Genomic DNA, 19,458 nt, shown 5'->3' with positions numbered 1-19,458 from the left:
AGCGATTCGTCGGCCTCAGCCTCCCGAGTAGCTAGGACTACAGGAGTGTGCCAAACGCCTGGCTAATTTGTGTATTTTTAGTAGAGATGGGGTTTCACCATGTTGGCCAGGCTGGTCTCGATCTCTTCACCTCATGATCCACCCGCCTCAGACTCCCAAAGTGCTGGGATTACAGGCGTGAGCCACCACGCCTGGCCCTAATTTTCCTTTTTAAAACCATCTCTAAAAATAAGGGCCACTTGGAAAAGCCTGTTGTTGCCTGTTTTCCTGTTGTTTTTATTGCTTTGTGTCTAGGAAATTATAAACAATGATTCTTTGCCCTGGCAAATCACCTGGGGAGCTGTTAAAACAATAGTGATGCCTGGCTTCCCGACACTCCGCCCTACTCCAAATTCAATTAAATCAAAATCTCTAGGACTGGTGTCCAGGCATTAGTTTTTGTTGTTTTTGAGACAGGGTCTCGCTCTGTGCTCAGGCTGGAGTGCAGGGGCATGATCACAGCTCACCATAGCCCCAACCTTCTGGGCTCCCACCTCAGGCTCCTACCTCAGCCTTCTGAGTAGCTGGGACTTACCGGCGCGCGCCATCACGCCTGGCTGGTTTTTGTATTTTTAGTAGAGACGGGGTTTCACCATGTTGGCCAGGCTGATTTCGAACTTCTGAACTCAAGTGATCGACCCGCCTCGGCCTCCCAGCTGTTAGGATTACAGGCGTGAGCCACCGCGCCCGGCCCAGTTTTTTTTTTTTTTTTTTTTCTGAAGCTCCCCAGGTTATTCTACGTGCTGTCAGAGTTGAGAACTACTGTTCTAGAGCATTATACTGATACATTAAAACGTGGCTACAAATATGTTTTTAGAAACAATTTGTGCAACTTTTGCGCATGCCCACATCCTTTACAGCCTGTGTGACTGGGCCCACGAATGACATTTATCCAGCCCCCAAAACTTGCACTGACCTTCCACAATCAATAGGGGAAACAACCCTAAGGTCCCTTTCTCTCCCTTGAAATGAACTACTAGCTGGCTCGGACAGAGAGGCCGAGAGTCCAGGTCTGCGGTCTGCGTGGGGCTCTAGGCTCCGAGGAGGCCCCAGGTCCTTAGAAGGCGGCGCCGGGTGAGGCAATCCCATACCCGGGTGAGGACCTGCCCGCGGCTCTGCCGGGATGAGGAACCCAGAACCAGTCCCGCGGCGCAGTAGGCTGCCGAGCGCTACGGACTACATTTCCCACAATGCACCCCGGGGGCGGGCCGGGTCGAGCCGAGCGGCTGGAGCTGGGCCTTAGCCGCGAGAGTCCGGCGAAAGCTGTCTTCCTGCACCGGCGGCCGGGTGAGGGCGGTGGGAGGGCGCGGTGCCGGCGCTGTGGTCATGTCTGTGTACGCAGGGGGCCGGGGCCCCGCGAAGCTGTGCCCCCAGGCCGCACCCAGGCAGACAACCTTATCCCCCCAGGGGTCCGGCAGAGGGCAGTGACCAGCCCCTTCTGTGCGTCCTGGGCCCCTCTGAGAAACAGGTGAGTTGACTGCCAGCCCACGTGGCCTGTAGGCACCTAGAGACTGGAGAGCTGTCATCTTTGGAGGGAGGGGCTTGAAGACAGGGGCCTTCAGCCATCAGCGCTATCGTTTGCAATGGGAAGACTGTGTCTCCCTGGGGTCCCTTAGCCGGCTGGCCCCCAGCTGGGGAATACAAAAGGCAAGATCTGGAACCCATCCTTTGGCTGGGAGGGCGAGGTCCGATAGGGGGCAGTGGCCAGGTAGGACTCTTCTCCCCCCCACCCCCACCCAACAAACCCATACGCATTTGGCTGGTAGAGCCTTCTCATAAAGCAGCAGCGGTGACTGGCATGAGCGGGGCAGCACCTGGAAGAGGCTTGGGACTTCGCTTTTTTTTTTTTTTTTTTTTTTTGACGGAGTTTCATACTCTTGTTCCCCAGGCTGGAGTGCAATGGCCTGATCTCAGCTCACTGCAACCTCCGACTCCCAGGTTCAAGCGATTCTCCTGCCTCAGCCTCCTAAGTAGCTGGGATTTCAGGCATGCACCACCAAGCCCAGCTAAGTTTTTGTATTTTTTTTTTAGTAGAGGAAGGGTTTCATCATGTTGGCCAGGCTGGTCTCCAACTCCTGACCTCAGGTGATCCACCTGCCTCAGCCTCCCAAATTGCTGGAATTACAGGCATGAGCCACCACGCCCAGCTGGACTTTGCTTTCAAGAGTGTCCTGGTGCAGATAACTGGGCTGTCCCTTGTACTGGGTTACCCACCCTTTCTGGGTGCAACTTTGTAGAGGAATGGTGAGCAGCCTTTGTCAGGGAGGGGAGTGACCCCCAGAAGTGACAAGGACCAGACTATGATCTCAGCATGGCGTAAGCATCGTGCTGAAGCAGCCATAGCACAGCCTCACCTGGGCCTTGTCCGCCACACATCCTGGATCCTGGCACCTCCTTCCCAGACAGACCGCTCCAAAGGGTTAAGGTGAAATGAAGTGTATCCAAGCAGGAAGAGGGAGCAGGAGTAGTAGAGAGCCAGTAGGGAGGGGCTCGTGAAGGCCTTCTCTTCTCTATTGCAGGTCTGCCTGAGAAAGAGAGGCATGCTAGAACGACTGATTGAGCCAACCTGTTTGGTGACATTGCTCACAGGCATAGCAGGGCACTTCTAGGAAAAGCAAGGCCTGGAGCTTCTAGACAGGTTATCTGAAAAAGGTCCTATAGGGGCATCTGGGGCTGGTTCTAAGAGACCTCCTTTGCCTAACTTCAATTCTTTTTTTTTTTTTTTTTGAGACGGAGTTTCGCTCTTGTTACCCAGGCTGGAGTGCAATGGCGCGATCTCGGCTCACCGCAACCTCCGCCTCCTAGGTTCAAGCAATTCTCCTGCCTCAGCCTCCTGAGTAGCTGGGATTACAGGCACGCGCCACCATGCCCAGCTGATTTTTTGTATTTTTAGTAGAGACAGGGTTTCACCATGTTGACCAGGATGGTCTGGATCTCTTGACCTCGTGATCCACCCGCCTCGGCCTCCCAAAGTGCTGGGATTACAGGCGTGAGCCATCGCGCCCGGCCCGCCTAACTTCAATTCTATCCTCCCAGGAGCTTCAGTTGCACAATTCTGGATCCTATGGGGGTTAGGGTTGATTTTGCTGTTATTCACTCAGCCTCCCAGACGTTTCCAGAGTAAACATTCAGAGAGCTGTTTGCTTCATCAGGCCTCCGGCTGGACCCCAGACTGACCTAACAGATGCTGAGATACTGTATGATCTCAGGTGGCAGGAGAACTGTTGTGAAGGAAACATCCACTAGCCCTGGCCAGCTGATCCTGCCTGCACTGAACCCTTACCCATGCAGTTATCATGCTGGGTACCACTCAGCCACACTGGGCTTAGTCAGCTAAAGCCCACAGGGGATCAGTGGAGAGTGGTCCCTGAGGACAGAATAAGTAAGCTACTATAGACCTTGTTTGGATCTTTGAACCAAAAGTGCAAGGTCACAGAGCAGTGGCATGTGGCAGACCAAGGAGTTTGTTTTGTTTTTGAGATGGAATTTCCACTTGCCAGGCTGGAGTGCAATGGCAAGATAGCAGCTCACTGCAACCTCCACCCCGCCCCAACCCCAGGTTCAATGAATTCTCCTGCCTTAGCCTCCTGAGTAGCTGGGATTATCGGCGCCCGCCACCACGTCCAACTAATTAAGGAGTTTAATTTAGGAGAGACTTCCAATAGCAGCAGAGAGCCAGTTGTCTATTCTTGCAACTCCAGAGCCAGTGAACAACCAGTTAGCCTGGAGGAACTCCCAGCCCTATAGGACACTTAGCCTGGAGGACTCCCAGCTATCTATAAGGCAGCTCTTTGACCTGACTCCCAGCTATCTGTAAGATACCCCTAGCCTGAAGGTGAGTCGCTTGAGGCTAGGGCCCACCTGGCTTTACAAGGTCAAAAGCATATTTGCCCATGCCATTGCAGGCTGAGCAAAATCTCAGTGGCCTGATTTACATGGCACAGACCACTGGATTCATGTGGTCTTATAAGTGCAGTCACACATGGTCTGAATGCTAAGTAAGAATAATCAGGATGTGCTAATGGGAGCAGCTGAGTATGTAACCAAATTACATGGATTATTTCATTTAATCTTCCCACAACCCAAGGAATTGGTACTATTATCCCATTTTATAAATGAGAAAACTGGCCAGGCATGGTGGCTCATGCCTGTAATCCCAGCATTTTGGGAGGCCGAGGTGGGCAGATCACAAGGTCAAGAAATCGAGATCTGCTAACACCCTTTTTGGCCTTAGCCCACCTGCACCCAGGTGATTAGAAAAAAAAAAAAAAAAAGATCGAGATCATCCTGGCTGACATGGTGAAACCCCATCTCTACTAAAAATACAAAAATTAGCTGGGCATTGTGGCACGCGCCTGTAGTCCCAGCTACTCTGGAGGCTGAGGCAGGAGAATCACTTGAACCCAGGGGGCAGAGGTTGCAGTGAGCTGAGATCACGGCCCTGCATTCCAGCCTGGTGACAGAGTGAGACTTTGTCTGAAAAAAATAAAATAAAATAAAAAAATAAATGAGAAAACTGAGACCAGGTCAGGTTGAACCAGGTCCCTCTAACTTCAGAGACATTGTTCCTGAACATCTAACTACCACCAATGACAAGTCTTCCCCATAGGCAGGGGTTTCCAGAGGCCACATCATAGGTGTGACAGAGCTGGGTATTCTTCAGAGATCTTTCAGTTTTCCCTTCCATTTTTCTTTTTCTTTTTTTTTTGAGACTGAGTCTCGCTCTGTCGCCAGGCTGGAGTGCAGTGATGTGGGTCAAGAATTTGGGAGCAGCTTAGCTGGATGTGTCAAGCTCAGGGTCTCTTATTAGGTTGCAATCATCTGAAGGTTTGACTGGGCCTAGATGATTTGCTTCCAAGTTGACTCACTCATAACTAGCAACTTGGTACTGGCTGTTCATAGGAGGTCTCAGTTCCTTGCCCTGAAGTTCCCTCCGTAGAACCGCTTACATGTCCTCACAACATGGCTGATGGCTTTCCCTAGAGGGAGTGATCCAAGAGAATAAGGCAAAAGCCACAGGGTCACTTATGACCTAACCTCAGGAGTCACATGTTGTTTTTTGGGGTTTTTTTGTTTGTTTCTTTCTTTTTTTGAGACAGGGTCTTGCTCTGGCACCCAAGCTGGAGTGCAGTGGTGTGATCTCTGCTCATTGCAACCTCTGCCTCCATGGTTCAAGTGATTCTCATCCCTCAGCCTCCCGAACAGCTAGGATTACAGTCACCCACCCCAACACCTGCCTAATTTTTGTATTTTTGGTAGAGACGGGGTTTTACCATGTTGTCCAGGCTGGTCTCAAACTCTGGACCTCAAGTGATCTGTCCACCTTGGCTTCCCAAAGTGCTGGGATTACAGGCATGAGCCACTGTGCCCAGCCACACATTGTTATTTACACAGTATCCTATTGGTTGCATAGGTCAGCCCTGCTCAGTGTGGGAAGGGAGTATGCAAAGGCATGCACAGGGGGTGGGGGGTTGGGGAGGGATAATATGGGGAGAAATGCCAGATATAGGTGATGGGGAGGAAGGCAGCAAACCACATTGCCATGTATGCACCTATGCAATAATCTTGCATGTTCTTCACGTGTACCCCAAAACCTAAAACACAATAAAATATATATATATTAAAAAAAAAAAAAAAAAAGGCATGCATAGCAGGAATTGAGTATCGCTAGAGACCATCTTGAAGGCTGACTACCACAGCTGGAGTGCAGTGGCATGATCTCTGTTCACTGCAAACTCCACCTCACGGATTCAAGCAATTCTTTTGCCTCAGCCTTCTGAGTAGCTGGGATTACAGGCATGCACCATCACACCTGGCTAATTTTGCATTTTTAGTAGAGACAGCGTTTCACCATGTTGGCCAGGCTGGTCTTGATCCTCTGACCTCAGGTGATCCACCTACCTTGGCCTCCCAAAGTGCTGGGATTACAGGCATGAGCCGCTGTGCCTGGCCATGAAATTATCTTTCACTGAGTTGGTGAAAACTCTGAGAGAAGCAACTGTTTTTTTTTTTTTTAGAGATGGGGTCTTGTTCTGTCACCCAGTCTGGAGTGTAGTGGCTACTTCTTTCTTTCTTTATTTTTTTGAGATGGAGTCTTGCTCTATTGCCCAGGCTGGAGTGCAGTGGTGCGATGTTGGCTCACAACCTCTCCTTCCTGGGTTCAAGCAATTCTGCCTCAGCCTCCTGAGTAGCTGGGATTACAGGAATATGCCACCACACCCAGCAAATTTTTTTGTATTTTTAGTAGAGACGCGGTTTCTACCTGGCCATATTGGTCTTGAACTTCTGACCTTATGATCCGCCTGCCCCAGCCTCCCAAAGTACTCAGAATACAGGTGTGAGCCACTGTGCATGGTCCTTTTTTTTTCTTCTTTTTAAAGACAGGGTCTCACTCTATTGCCCAGGCTGGAGTGCAGTGGCATAATCTTGGCTCATTGCAACCTCTGTCTCCCAGGTTCCAGTGATCCTCCCACCTTAGCTTCCTGAGTAACTGGGACCACAGACATGGGCCACTCGCCTGGCTAATTTTTGTAGAGACAGGGTTTGCCATATTGCCCAGGCTGGTCATGAACTCCTGGGCTCAAGAAATCTGCCTGCTTTGGACTCCCAAAGTCCTGGGATTACAGGTGTGAGCCACCATATCCAGCCAAGAGCAACTTTTTAACGAGATCTTTTTTTTTTTTTTTTTTTTGAGACAGGGTCTTGATCTGTTGCCCAAGCTAGAGTGCAGTGGCACAATCTCAGCTCACTGCAACCTCCACCTCCTGGGTTCAAGTGATTCTCCTGCGTCAGCCTCCTGTAGATGAGATTACAGGTGCCTGCCACTGCACCTGGCTAATTTTTGTATTTTTAGTAGAGACAGGCTAGGCAGGTCTCAAACTGCTGACCTGGTGATCCACCCTCCCCGGCCTCCCAAAGTGCTTGGATTACAGGCATGAGCCACCATGCCTGGCCAGGAGATGACTTTTTAAGGAGTTCAGTTTTGGGCATATAACCTTGAGATAACATGATGTAGATAGTTAAATGTGTGTCCCTCTGTAAATCAGAAGAGAGATTGGGGCTAGAAATTTTAAAAAAATGAATTATTAATGTGTAGAAGGAATTTAAAACTATGAGACAAAATGAAATCACCAAGGGATTGAGGGAAGACGGAGAAGACGTCCAAGGACTGAATTCTATGCCCTTTATAGTAAGAACTGCAAAAAGGACTCAGAAGGAGTAGTCCATGAGGTCTGAAGAGATCCAAGAAAGGAGTGGTGTGCCATAAAAGAGGAGAAAATGCTTCAAGAGAAAGGAAGTAACAAAATCATCTATTATTTATGGGTGAAGTGAGATGATCCTGGAGGTCATTAGTGACCTTGACGGGAGCAGTGTTGGTGGTGTAATGGAGTTAAGATTCTGTTTGGAACTGGTTTAGAGAAAATGGGAGAAATGGAGAGGCTGTGGCAGAGACAATTACTGCTTTCCAGATATCCATGAGCTCCATGCATTTCCCAGTCCCTCTGGCCACATCACTGGTTCTGGCCAATCTGAGCTACAAAGTATTTTTTATTTTTATTTTTTTTATTTTAAAGTATTTAAGAGCTAGTACATGATCCTCCAGCTCTGTCTTCCCCTGCGAGGTGATGTGGAAGGCATGTGTTCCGAATAGCTACTATAGTATGCAGTTGCTTGGATTCCTGAATCACTGCTTGGAAGGGAGCTAGTCTGAATGGCTACAGTAGATTTTGTGTGATCAAAACATAGGTCTTTGGGGCTGGGCACAATGGTTCATGCCTGTAATCCCAGCATTTTGGGAGGCCAGGGCTGAGGATCACCTGAGGTCAGGAGTTCTAAACCAGCCTGGCCAACATAGTGAAACCCCGTCTCTACTAAAAATACAAAAATTAGCGGGGTGTGGTGGCGTGCCTTGGGAGGCTGAGGCAGGAGAATCGCTTGAACCCTGGAGGCTGAGGTTGCAGTAAGCCCAGATGGTGCTACTGCACTCCAGCCTGGGTGACAAAGCAAGAGTCCCATCTCAAAAAAAAAAAAAAAAGATCTTTGAGTATAAACCCTCTAGCATTTGGCATCCATTTGTTACACAGGATAGTCTAACCTACCTAGTGCAAACTCCAAATATTATTTGCCATTTTGAGGGGGTTTGTTTGTTTTTTTATAAAGGGCAGTAGCAACTAGTGAGGAATGTAAAGTTAAGGAGAAATTTGTTTTAACTTTGAAGTAAAAGAAACATACTGAAGAGTTCACAAATCATAAGTGTAGCTCAATCAATTATTACAAAGTAGATACCCCCAAGGGAGGGTGTTTTTTTGTTTGGTTTTGTTTTTGAAACGGGATCTCACTCCCTTTACCCAGGCTAGAGTACAATGGTGTGATCACCACTCACTACAGCCTGGATATCCTGGGCTCAGGAGATTCTCCCACCCCAGCCTCCTAAGTAGCTGAGACTATAGGTGCATGCCACCACGCCTGGCTAATCTTTTGTACTTTTTGTAGAGATGGGTTTCCGCCATGTTGCCTAAGCTAGTCTTAAACTCCTAGGCTCAAGCAGTTGCCCACCTAGGCCTCCCAAAGTGCTAGGAAGACAGGCATGAGCCACCAAGCCCTGCCGAGAAAGTGTTTTGAAGACAGAAGAAACATCAGCATATTGGTAATGGATAAGGGAGAAGGGGAAACTGATGAGGACGGACAGCTGCTGAAGTCATGTGCCTGAGTAGGTGAAAGGGGCTGGGATCTGGTGTACACATGGAGGAGTTAGCCTCCGTGAAGCATGAACAGCTCATCTTTAGTAAGAAGAAGGGGCCAGGCACAGTGGTTCATGCCTGTAATTCCAGCACTTTGCGGGGCTGAGGCAGATGGATCACTTGAGGTCAGGAGTTTGAGACCAGCCTGACCAACATGGTGAAATCCTGTCTCTACTGAAAATATAAACATTATCTGGGCAAGGTGACAGGTTAGTGTAATCCCAGCATGGACAGCAAGAGTGAAACTCCATCTCAAAAAAAGGGAGAACTGGCCGGGCGTGGTGGCTCATGACTGTAATCTCAGCACTTTGGGAGGCCAAGGTGGGTAGATCATGAGATAAGGAGATCGAGACCAGTCTGAGCAACATGGTGGAACCCCGTCTCTACAAAAAGAAAAAAAAAAATTAGCCAGGCGTGGTGGTGTGCACATGTAATCCCAGCTACTCAGGAGGCTGAGGCAGGAAAATTGCTTGAACCAGGGAGGTAGAGGTTGCAGTGAGCCAAGATCTCACTATTACACTCGAGTCTGGGCCACAGAGTACGAATTCGTCTCAAAAAAAAAAAAAGGTGGGGAAGGCAGTGTCTGGCACATGAGGCGAGGTAGTGATGGGAATCTCTGGAAGTTCTCCTTATTTATTTATTTTGAGACATAGTCTCATTCTGTCACCCAGGCTGGAGTGCAGTGTCACGATCTCGGCTCACTGCAACCTCTGTCTCCTGGAAGCTCTGGCCACAACCCTAACACTGTCAGGAGCAGCTTCCTTTTGGCCTGCACATGGGCAGACTCATCTCTCAGAGCCTACTCTGGCTTTTAGGATAGCTTTGGAATTACTCGTCTATGAGATTTTCACATGGCTTGTATCTTCTTGCTCAAAATTTAGATGTGGCTGGGAGCGGTGGCTTACCCCTGTAATCCCAGCACTTTGGGAGGCTGAGGCAGGAGGATCACCTGAGGTCGGGAGTTCAAGACCACCCTCACCAACATGGGGAAACCCATCTCTACTAAAAAAATACAAACTTAGCAGGGCGTGGTGGTACATGCCTATAATCCCAGCTACTCTGGAGGCTGAGGAAGGAGAATGGCTTGAACCCTGGGGGGGGCGGTGGAGGTTGTGGTGAGCCGAGATTGCACCATTGAACTCCAGCCTGGGCAACAAGAGCAAAACTCCATCTCAAAAACAAAAAAGACTTAGACGTGCCCTAGTTTCCTTGGCATTCACCATCCTGGGCCCTATGTTGCTGCAGTGGGCGTTTTGGATTGTTCCTTTTAGTTTCAGTCTCAGAGGGGAACTCTATGGATGATACCGCAGGTTCCTATTGAGGGCATGCAGCCTCTTAGTTCCTCTGGCCCACTGTTTGACAAGGCAGCCTGCACCTTGGCCTTCTGGGCTCTGACCCTTGCTGGGAACCATTACTCTTGATTGTTCTGATGAATGGGATGGGGGGCCTAGAAAATCCCCAAATTATCTCCCCAGCCATCTTCCTTTGCTTTTTGTTTCTTTGTTTAAGATGGAGTCTTGCTCTGTTGCCAGGCTGGAGTGCAGTGGTGCGATCTCAGCTCTCTGCAATCTCTGCCTCCTGGGTTCAAGCAATTCTCCTGCCTCAGCCTTTCCAATAGCTAGGACTATAGGCTCTTGCCACCATGCCCGGCTAATTTTTGTATTTTTAGTAGAGATGGGGTTTTACCCTGTTAGCCAGGATGGTCTCGATTTCCTGGCTTCGTGATCCACTTGCCTCAGCCTCCTAAAGTGCTAGGATTACAGGCGTGAGCCACTAAGGCCAGCTTTCCTTTGGTTTTATTCTGCATGGGGTGATGCTGTTGGGAGTGGTTCCCAACCTCTCAAGTGCTCTGTGTTGCTTCAGGCTCAGTGCAGGAGTGGCTACCAGGCCAGCTATCAGGATACAGGCTCTGCTTTCCTGTCTGTTTGCACATTGAGCTTCTGCAAAAGATTCATTTAAAGAAAGAATTCCGGCTGGGCACGGTGGCTCACACCTGTAATCCCAGCACTTTGGGAGGCCAAGGCAGGTGGATCACAAAGTCAAGAGATTGAGACCATCCTGGCCAACATGGTGAAACCTCGTCTCTACTAAAAATACAAAAATTGACTGGGCATGGTGGCGCATGCCTGTAGTCCCAGCTACTTGGAAGGTTGAGGCAGGAGAATCGCTTGAACCCGGGAGGCAGAGGTTGCAGTGAGCTGAGATCGTACCGCTGCACTCCAGCCTGGTGACAGAGAGAGACTCCGTCTCAAAAAAAGGAAAGAATTCCATAACTTAAAGGTGACAAAAAGAAGAGTTTGAAAATTAGTTCTTTGGGTACATACATAGGAGCTGCCTGATGGGAGCTGTGCCAGGTCCAGAGAGAATGTTCTTGGACATAATGGCTGGCACCACACAAATGCTACTGATGGTGATGCTATCTGTTTGGGACTACCCTTTTCGTGAACTTTTTTGAACACCTACTTTATCTTTATGCCATGCTCAGGGAAGGGTCATTTGCCCAAGGTTACAGAGCTAGGAGGGGACAAGAGCTCAGTTATTCCCACCAGACTCTGTATTCTAGGAGGCAGGCTCAGGTCTACTTTGCTCACACTAACACCAGTGCCTCCTGAGCCTCTGGACTGCCTGCAGTGTTTGCCCTCCTGAGTCTCTGCCCTTCTAGTCCATCCAGCTAGATCCCTCTTTCCTAAAGGATTGGTACCTGGAATGGATCCCCTCCTGAATGGACTGTATGTTGCCTGAAAGGTGAGGATCCTTCAGCCTGCCATTCAAGGACCCTAGAGGCCAAATATGCCTTGCTACCAGCCTTAGTGAGCCACCCAGCTAGCTCTGTTACCACAGATGTTCACTTGTGGCCACCTCCACCTGCGCCTGGGGCTGTGGAAAGACAAGGAGATCAGGCTGAATCTATCCTGGCCATCACATGGGCGCTGAGAGTTGTTTTTAATTGTTATCTGTAGTTGTTTTTAATTGTTAAGGCAACTTCTTTTTTTTTTTTTTTTTTTTTGAGACGGAGTTTTACTCATGCTACCCAGGCTGGAGTGCAATGGCGCGATCTCGGCTCACCGCAACCTCCGCCTCCTGGGTTCAGGCAATTCTCCTGCCTCAGCCTCCTGAGTAGCTGGGATTACAGGCACGCACCACCATGCCCAGCTAATTTTTTGTATTTTTAGTAGAGACGGGGTTTCACCATGTTGACCAGGATGGTCTCGATCTCCTGACCTCGTGATCCACCCGCCTCGGCCTTCCAAAGTGCTGAGATTACAGGCTTGAGCCACCGCGCCCAGCCAAGGCAACTTCTTATGCCAGATTCAAAAGGTACAAAAGGATATTTAGAGAAAAACAAGGCTGCAGCCTGAAGACAAGCCTGTTGGCTATATCTCACTTCTTTCTCTTCAAACACCTAGATATCCAAAAAGAACTATTGGTTAACTCAGTTAATTTTTATTTTTATTTTTATTTTTTTTAATTTGCTCTTGGCATCACAATGATCTTGTTGCAAATTTTTATTTTTATTTATTTTTAGTTTTCATTTTTTGAGACAAGGCTTCACTCCGTTGCCCAGGCTGGAATGCAGTGGTGCTGTCACAGATTACTGCAGCCTTGACCTGCTGGGTTTATGTGATCCTCTCATGTCAGTCTCTCCAATAGCTGGGATTACAGGCGCATGCCACCATCCCTGGCTAGTTTTTAAGTTTTTTTGTAGAGACAAGGTCTCACTTTGTTCCTAAGCTGGTGAACTACCGAGCTCAAGCGATCCTCCCTCTTTGGCCTCCCAAAGTGCTAAGATTAGAGGAGTGAGCCCCCGGATACAGCATACAGGATTGTTCCAACTTCCAGATCCAAATCCAGCACTTCCTTCCTGTAGTAACATTGGGCAATCGACTTAAGCTCTCTCAGTGTCAGTTCTTTCATCATAAAGCTAGCCTGACAGGAGCATCTGCCTCATAGAGGTGTGATCAAGATTAGGTAACTTAATCCGCAGAAACTTCTTAGCATGATACGCTGGCACTGTTAGCTGCTGTTGTCTGTTTTATTTAATTGTTTACATTTTATATATGCTTTCTAAAAGACGAGGCTGGGGGTGGTGGCTCATGCCTGTAATTCCAACATTTTGGGAGGCTGAGGTGGGAGGATTGCTTGAGCCTAGGAGTTTGAGACCAGCTAGGGCAACATGAAAAGACCTCATCTCTATAAAAAATACAGAAATTGGCCAGGTGCGGTGGCTCATGCCTGTAATCCCAGCACTTTGGAAACACACTCTGATAGCACTTAGATATGTGACCTTGGGCAAAATTACTTAACCACTCTCAGTCTCAATACCCTTATTTATTCAAATAGGGTGATAATAATAATATCTACCTCACTGAGATATTGAGAGTATTAATAAATTTAAATAACTTAGAAATTGAGGCGGGCTGATCACAAAGTCAAGTGATCGAGACCATCCTGGCCAACATGGTAAAACCTCATCTCTACTAAAAGTATAAAAATTAGCTGGGTGTGGTGGCGCCCACCTGTAGTCCCAGCTACTTGGGAGGCTGAGGCAGGAGAATCGCTTGAACCTGGGAGGCAGAGGTTGTAGTGAGTCGAGATTAAGCCCCTGCACTCCAGCCTGGCAACAGAGCAAGGCTCCATCTAAAAATATATATTATATATATAATATATAATGTATATTATGTATAATGTATATTATATAATATATATTATATAATGTATATTGTATAATATATATTATATAATGTATATATTATATAATGTATATATTATATAATGTATATATTATATAATATTGGCTTAAGCCCAGAAGGCAGAGGTTGCAGTGAGCCAAGATCATGCCCCTGCTCTCCAGCCTGGGCAAGAGAGCCAGACCCTGTCTCAAAAAAGAAAAGAAAATTAGCTGGCAGTGGCATGTGCTACTGGGGGGGGGCGCTGAAATGGGAGAATTTCTTTCTTTTTTTTTTGAGACAGAGTTTCACTTTGTTACCTGGGCTGGAGTACAGTGGCAATCTCTGCTCACTGCAACCTCCACCTCCTAGGTTTAAGTGATTCTCCTGCCTCAGCCTCCTGGGTAGCTGGGATTACAGGTGCCCACCACTACGCCCAGCTAATTTTTTGTATTTTTAGTAAAGACAGGGTCTCACCATATTGGCCAGGCTGGTCTCGAACTCCTGACCTTGTGATTCGCCTGCCTCGGTCTCCCAAAGTGCTGGGATTACAGGCGTAAGCCACCACGCCCGGCTAAGATGAGAGGAATTCTTGAGCCCAAGTCAAGGTTGCAGTGAGCTGTGTTGGGTTGGTGCCATTGTACTCCAGCCTTGGCAACAGAGTGAGACCCCGTCTCAACAGCAACAGCGATCCACAGAGAGGGGCAGATCACTTGAGGTCAGGAGTTCAAGACCAGCCACCATGACCAACATGGTGAAATCCCGTCTATACCAAAAAATACAAAAATTAGCCTGTAGTTAATTAGCGTGGTTGTGCACACCTGTAGTCCCAGCTACTTGGGAGGCTGAGGCATGAGAATTGCTTGAACCCCGGAGGTGGAGGCTGCAGTGAACCAAGATTGTACCTCTGCCTGGGTGGCAGAGCGAGACCCTGTCTCAAAAAAAAGAAAAAAAAAAGACTAGAAGGAAATACACTAACGTATGAACAGTGAAAGATCCTGAGTAGTAGGAAAATCTTGACATTTCTTTCTTCTTTTCTGTTTTTTCCAATGAATATGTCTTTCTTTTATAATCAGAAAAGGAACAATATATATATGTCTGAAAGGAATTCTCAGAATCCATTTTCTAGGGATTTGAGTTAGTAGAGTCCTGATAAGGGACACTTTCCTGTACTTACTACCACTGTTGATTATGCCTGTGATCCTACCAACAGCCCTCAATGTTGCCTTTGTTCGCCCCACAGGAGAGCCCAAAGGATGGCTGCTGACATGCAGAGGAAGAGAAGCAGCGAATGCCCTGATGGCACATTGACTCCTTCTGATGGACAGAGTGTGGAGAGAGCTGAAAGCCCCACACCAGGACTGGCCCAGGGAATGGAGCCAGGTATGGGCAGGTGTACAACCTCAGCCAGCTGCCAGCCAGAGGAGGCTTCAGGGGGAATTGAGATTCCCAACCACTTTTTCCTTTCCACTTATTCATGTATTTGTCAGCCATTCATTGGATATTTGTCAGGTTCTGGGGATAAGGCAGAGGCTGTGCTCATTCTGCATCTGGCCTTCCTCTCCACTTCATGTTATGCTGCTCGCTCTGAGCTTTTGGCTGCCAGTGTGGGCTCTTCCGTTCCCTGTGTCTACAGTGCACCTCCCCGGCTCCTTCTCCCCTCCTCACAAGTTAGGCCTGCTCTGACCATGCTCTGTATAGGACACTAATTATTTTATAATTTTATGTCTTTATGCATATATTGCCCATCTCTCTCTTCCACAAGATCATGAACACTTGAGTGCAGGGCAGTTATATCCCCAATGCCTGGTACAGGGCTGAATTTGTAAGAGAGACTTAAAATATATCTGTTAAACTATTCTGTCAAAAAACCAAACTACTGGGCCAGGTGTAGTAGCTCACACCTGCAATCCCAGCACTTTGGGAGGCTGAGGTGGATGGATTGCCTGAGCTCAGGAATTTGCGACCAGCCTGGACAACATGGTGAAATCCCATCTCTACTAAAAAAAATACAAAAAATTAGCCAGGCGTGGTGATGTGTACCTATAGTCCCAGCTACTTGGGAGGCTGAGACAAGAGAATTGCTTGAATGTGTGAGGCGGAGGTTGCAGTGAGCCGAGATTGTGCCACTGCTCTCCAGCCTGGGTCACTTTTTTTTTCTGTCTCAAAAAAAAAAAAAAAGAAAGAAAAAACCAATAAAGGAAGACTGACCTGGTCCTTGCCCTGAGGCAGTCACAGGCTGTGGGGTCATTACAGTGTGATCAGTCAGGAGGTATGACTTGAGTGGGGTAGGGGAATTTTCTCCCAGAGAGAGTGATTCATTGAGTATGGGTGGTGCTCCAGACACAGGGTGAGGTGCTGGGTTTCTGCACCTTGCCAGGTACCATTGTAGTTGGGGAGAAGGACAATAACTGGCAAGTGCCACAAGAGAAATCAAAGAGGGAGATATAGAGTGCCTGGGGTTGGAGGTCAGTAACTAACATCTTCCCTGAGAGCTGAAGTGTGACAATTAGCCAGTCACGTGGGGAGGCAGGAGACAGCTGACAGCAGGTGCAGAGCTCCCGAGGCAGATGGGGGCGTGTTGAAAGTGTCTGAGAGCACATGGATGCAGGCCAATGTGACCAAGATGGGCAAGGGAGTGGGTTGGGAGATGGGAGTGAGAGGTAGGCAGATACCAGCCACCACTGCTGCCATGAATGGTTTGGGTTTTATTTCCAATATGAAGGAAGGAGACTGGTGGGCTGGAAGTTGCAGAGAAGCATGATCCATGGCAGACAGTGGCAGAGGGGAACAGTGGCTTGACCCTAACAGGACAGGCAGTCATGCTGGAGTGACCACATTAGGCACCTTGCTGGTAGGAGTGTCTGCCAGTAGCTACCCCTCTAAGCACCAGTGCTTTTGGCCTGCAGGTGCTGGGCAGGAGGGTGCCATGTTCGTCCATGCCCGTTCCTACGAGGACCTGACTGAGTCAGAGGATGGGGCAGCTTCCGGGGACAGCCCCAAGGAGGGTGCCAGGGGTCCCCCACCGCTGCCTGCAGACATGCGCCAGATCAGCCAGGACTTTAGCGAGCTAAGCACCCAGCTGACGGGTGTGGCCCGGGACCTGGAGGAAGAGATGCTGCCAGGAAGCTCTGAGGATTGGCTGGAATCCCCAGGGGCAGTTGGGCGACCAGCCACAGAGCCCCCCAGGGAGGGCACAGCCGAGGAGGATGAGGAGGATGCCACGGAGGCATGGCGCCTGCACCAGAAGCATGTCTTTGTGCTGAGTGAGGCAGGGAAGCCTGTGTACTCCCGCTATGGGTCTGAGGAGGCACTTTCCAGCACTATGGGTGTTATGGTGGCCCTGGTGTCCTTCCTGGAGGCAGACAAGAACGCCATCCGCTCCATCCATGCAGGTGAGCCACCTGGAAAGGGAATGGGGAGGGCTCCCCTGGCCAGGGTTCATTCATAGCAGATTTTGGACCTCCGCAGACCAGAGGACAGGGATGTACTGTGTGACTGAGGATAAGTCCCTCTACCTCTCTGAGCCTCAAAATCCTCACCTGAATAGAGGATAACAACACTGCTGGCCTCATGGAGCTGTGGTGAAGACCAAAGGTGGCTCTGACATAGGCTTTGCCTTTGGAAAGAGTGAGAATCTCCCTGGGGAGGTGACAAATTAAAAAAAAAAAAATCCCAGGTCCTTAGCTCCACCCAGCCAGCCCTAGCCAGTTGACATTACTTAGCATAAGAATGTGTTTCAGAGGGAGCTAGTCTGTGAGGCAAGTGGCAGGGATAGGCCCTGAGCCCTCAGGGAGAAGGAGCAATGGGTTTTTATCCTGAACATCTTTAAGCCCCTACTGTGTGCAGAGCTCTGAGCGAGGAAAGGATGGGGAAGGCGAAGGAACTGCGCGGGAAGGCGGTGTTCGGAGGAAGCTGCAGCTGAGGCTGACATCCCTCTTCCCCATCCCGCTCTCAGATGGCTACAAGGTAGTATTCCTACGCCGGAGCCCGCTGGTGCTGGTGGCGGTGGCTCGCACGCGGCAGTCGGCACAGGAGCTGGCACAGGAGCTGCTCTACATCTACTACCAGATCCTGAGCCTTCTTACCGGTGCGCAGCTGAGCCATATCTTCCAGCAGAAGCAGAACTATGACCTGCGGCGCCTGCTCTCAGGTTCAGAGCGTATCACTGACAACCTGCTACAGCTCATGTCACGAGACCCCAGCTTCCTGATGGGGGCGGCACGGTGCCTGCCCCTGGCGGCAGCCGTGCGCGACACTGTGAGTGCCAGCCTGCAGCAGGCGCGTGCGCGTAGCCTGGTCTTCTCCATCCTGTTGGCCCGCAATCAGCTAGTGGCACTCGTACGCCGAAAGGACCAATTTCTGCACCCCATCGACCTGCACCTGCTCTTCAACCTCATTAGTTCCTCCTCGTCCTTCCGCGAGGGCGAGGCCTGGACACCCGTGTGCCTGCCCAAATTCAACGCAGCCGGCTTCTTCCATGCACACATCTCTTACCTAGAGCCTGACACCGACCTCTGCCTGCTGCTCGTCTCCACCGACCGTGAGGACTTCTTTGCGGTCTCTGACTGCCGCCGCCGCTTCCAGGAGCGCCTTCGTAAGCGCGGAGCCCACCTGGCCCTGCGAGAGGCGCTGCGAACACCCTGCTACAGCGTGGCCCAAGTGGGCATCCCTGACCTGCGCCATTTCCTCTATAAGTCAAAGAGCTCGGGACTCTTCACCAGGTGAGGGAGAGCCTTGAGGGCACTGCTCTAGGGGAACAGGGACATGTGGAGTTGGGAGGCTGTTTGGTCCAGGGCTCTGAGATGTAGCCCTGAAGCTGCCCTGACCTTTGGAAGCAGATCAGTGTGCTGGGTCTGTATTACTCAGAGACCCAGACGCTCCGTTGCCCCATGGGCATACCCCTCTCTACTTTATTACCCAGAAAGCCTGGAAATGCTCAACATACCCAGGGAAGGAAGCTGGAACAGAGGTCTCCTGGGTCCCTTGCCCTGGAGCAACTCTACTTTAGGTTTCATTTTGGTCCAGCCCAGGAGACAGAGTCCTCCTCTGCTCCCTCACCCAGCAGAGGGGCTGGGAAGATATGGCCTCCCTTTGTCCCTTTTGGCCCAGAGGATTCCCAGCTCACCTTTCCTCTATTCCAGATCTGTCACTCTGTCTTGGACATCTAAACTCAACCTGGCCTCTCCAAAAGGGGGTCATCAAAGACACCATGAGCTTAGAGGGTGGCAGGGGACACAGCCCTGTCCTGGGGTGCCTGCTGTGGTGGGGAGACAATGCCCTATCCTAAGGGAGCATCCAGAGGGTAGAACATATGATAAAGTCTCCCTGGATAGGAATAGGTATTTCTAAATCTCCAGGGAAAGCAATGGAAGTCATTCCTTTGCAAACCCACTCACCCGACCCCATGTGCAGCCCGGAGATTGAGGCCCCGTACACCAGTGAAGAGGAGCAGGAGCGGCTGCTGGGCCTCTACCAGTACCTGCACAGCCGTGCCCACAATGCATCTCGCCCACTCAAGACCATTTACTACATGGGCCCCAACGAGAACCTCCTGGCCTGGGTAAGGCGGCCCTGGGATGGGATGGGCTTCATGGAGGTCCTAGGTATGGGCCATGAGGGGCATCTAACCTAGATGACCACCCTTTGCCCTTCTCTAGGTGACAGGCGCCTTTGAGCTCTACATGTGCTACAGCCCCCTGGGGACCAAGGCATCAGCCGTCAGTGCCATCCATAAGCTGATGCGCTGGATCCGCAAAGAGGAAGACCGCCTCTTCATTCTCACGCCCCTAACCTATTGATGGGAATGTGTGTAGGCTCAGCCTTCCTGGGCCTACTGGGTGTGGGAAGCCATGGGAGCCTCCAGATGGGGGATGGCCTCTCTTGCCTAGCCAGCGGGCAGGGACATTGGGTTGGTGAGTTCATTAAAGTGCTTTGGGGAAGACACTTGTCAAGCCCTGTCACTTGTCCCTTCGCCCATCCACCCTCACTCACACACAGACACTGGATCC

General features: G+C 49.9%; 1 protein-coding gene across 6 annotated transcripts; it reads left to right on the top strand.

The window, feature by feature from the left end:
• The first annotated feature begins 758 nt into the window (after positions 1-758).
• On the top strand, positions 759-19,393 carry MON1A (MON1 homolog A, secretory trafficking associated). Of its 6 annotated transcripts, XM_032289890.1 has the most exons (7): positions 1,419-1,507; positions 7,230-7,429; positions 14,691-14,830; positions 16,357-16,842; positions 17,406-18,171; positions 18,863-19,010; positions 19,108-19,393. In XM_032289890.1, the coding sequence occupies exons 3-7, from the start codon at positions 14,704-14,706 to the stop codon at positions 19,246-19,248; spliced, it is 1,668 nt and encodes a 555-aa protein (XP_032145781.1). In that variant the 5' UTR covers positions 1,419-1,507; positions 7,230-7,429; positions 14,691-14,703; the 3' UTR covers positions 19,249-19,393. The 6 variants fall into 6 exon arrangements, 5 of the variants coding, with proteins under 5 accessions (XP_032145777.1, XP_032145782.1, XP_032145781.1 ...); XR_004272417.1 differs by lacking the exon at positions 7,230-7,429 and having other exon boundaries at positions 759-1,507; positions 18,808-19,010; XM_032289886.1 differs by lacking the exon at positions 7,230-7,429 and having other exon boundaries at positions 759-1,507.
• The last annotated feature ends 65 nt before the right edge of the window (positions 19,394-19,458 follow it).

This window comes from Sapajus apella, unplaced genomic scaffold (genome assembly GCF_009761245.1).
Source record: "Sapajus apella isolate SASKATOON/1434 unplaced genomic scaffold, GSC_monkey_1.0 scaffold23, whole genome shotgun sequence".
Lineage (NCBI taxonomy): Eukaryota > Metazoa > Chordata > Mammalia > Primates > Cebidae > Sapajus > Sapajus apella.
The sequence above is the reverse complement of the archived record's forward strand: the minus strand, read 5'-3'. Positions and strand labels throughout refer to the sequence as shown.

Excerpts from the sequence above, each read along its gene's own strand:
- MON1A (XM_032289886.1), top strand. The coding sequence starts at position 1,230 with ATGCACCCCGGGGGCGGGCCGGGTCGAGCCGAGCGGCTGGAGCTGGGC. Across the intron at positions 16,843-17,405 it reads CATCCGCTCCATCCATGCAG|ATGGCTACAAGGTAGTATTC; the intron begins GTGAGCCACCTG and ends TCCCGCTCTCAG. Across the intron at positions 19,011-19,107 it reads ACGAGAACCTCCTGGCCTGG|GTGACAGGCGCCTTTGAGCT; the intron begins GTAAGGCGGCCC and ends GCCCTTCTCTAG.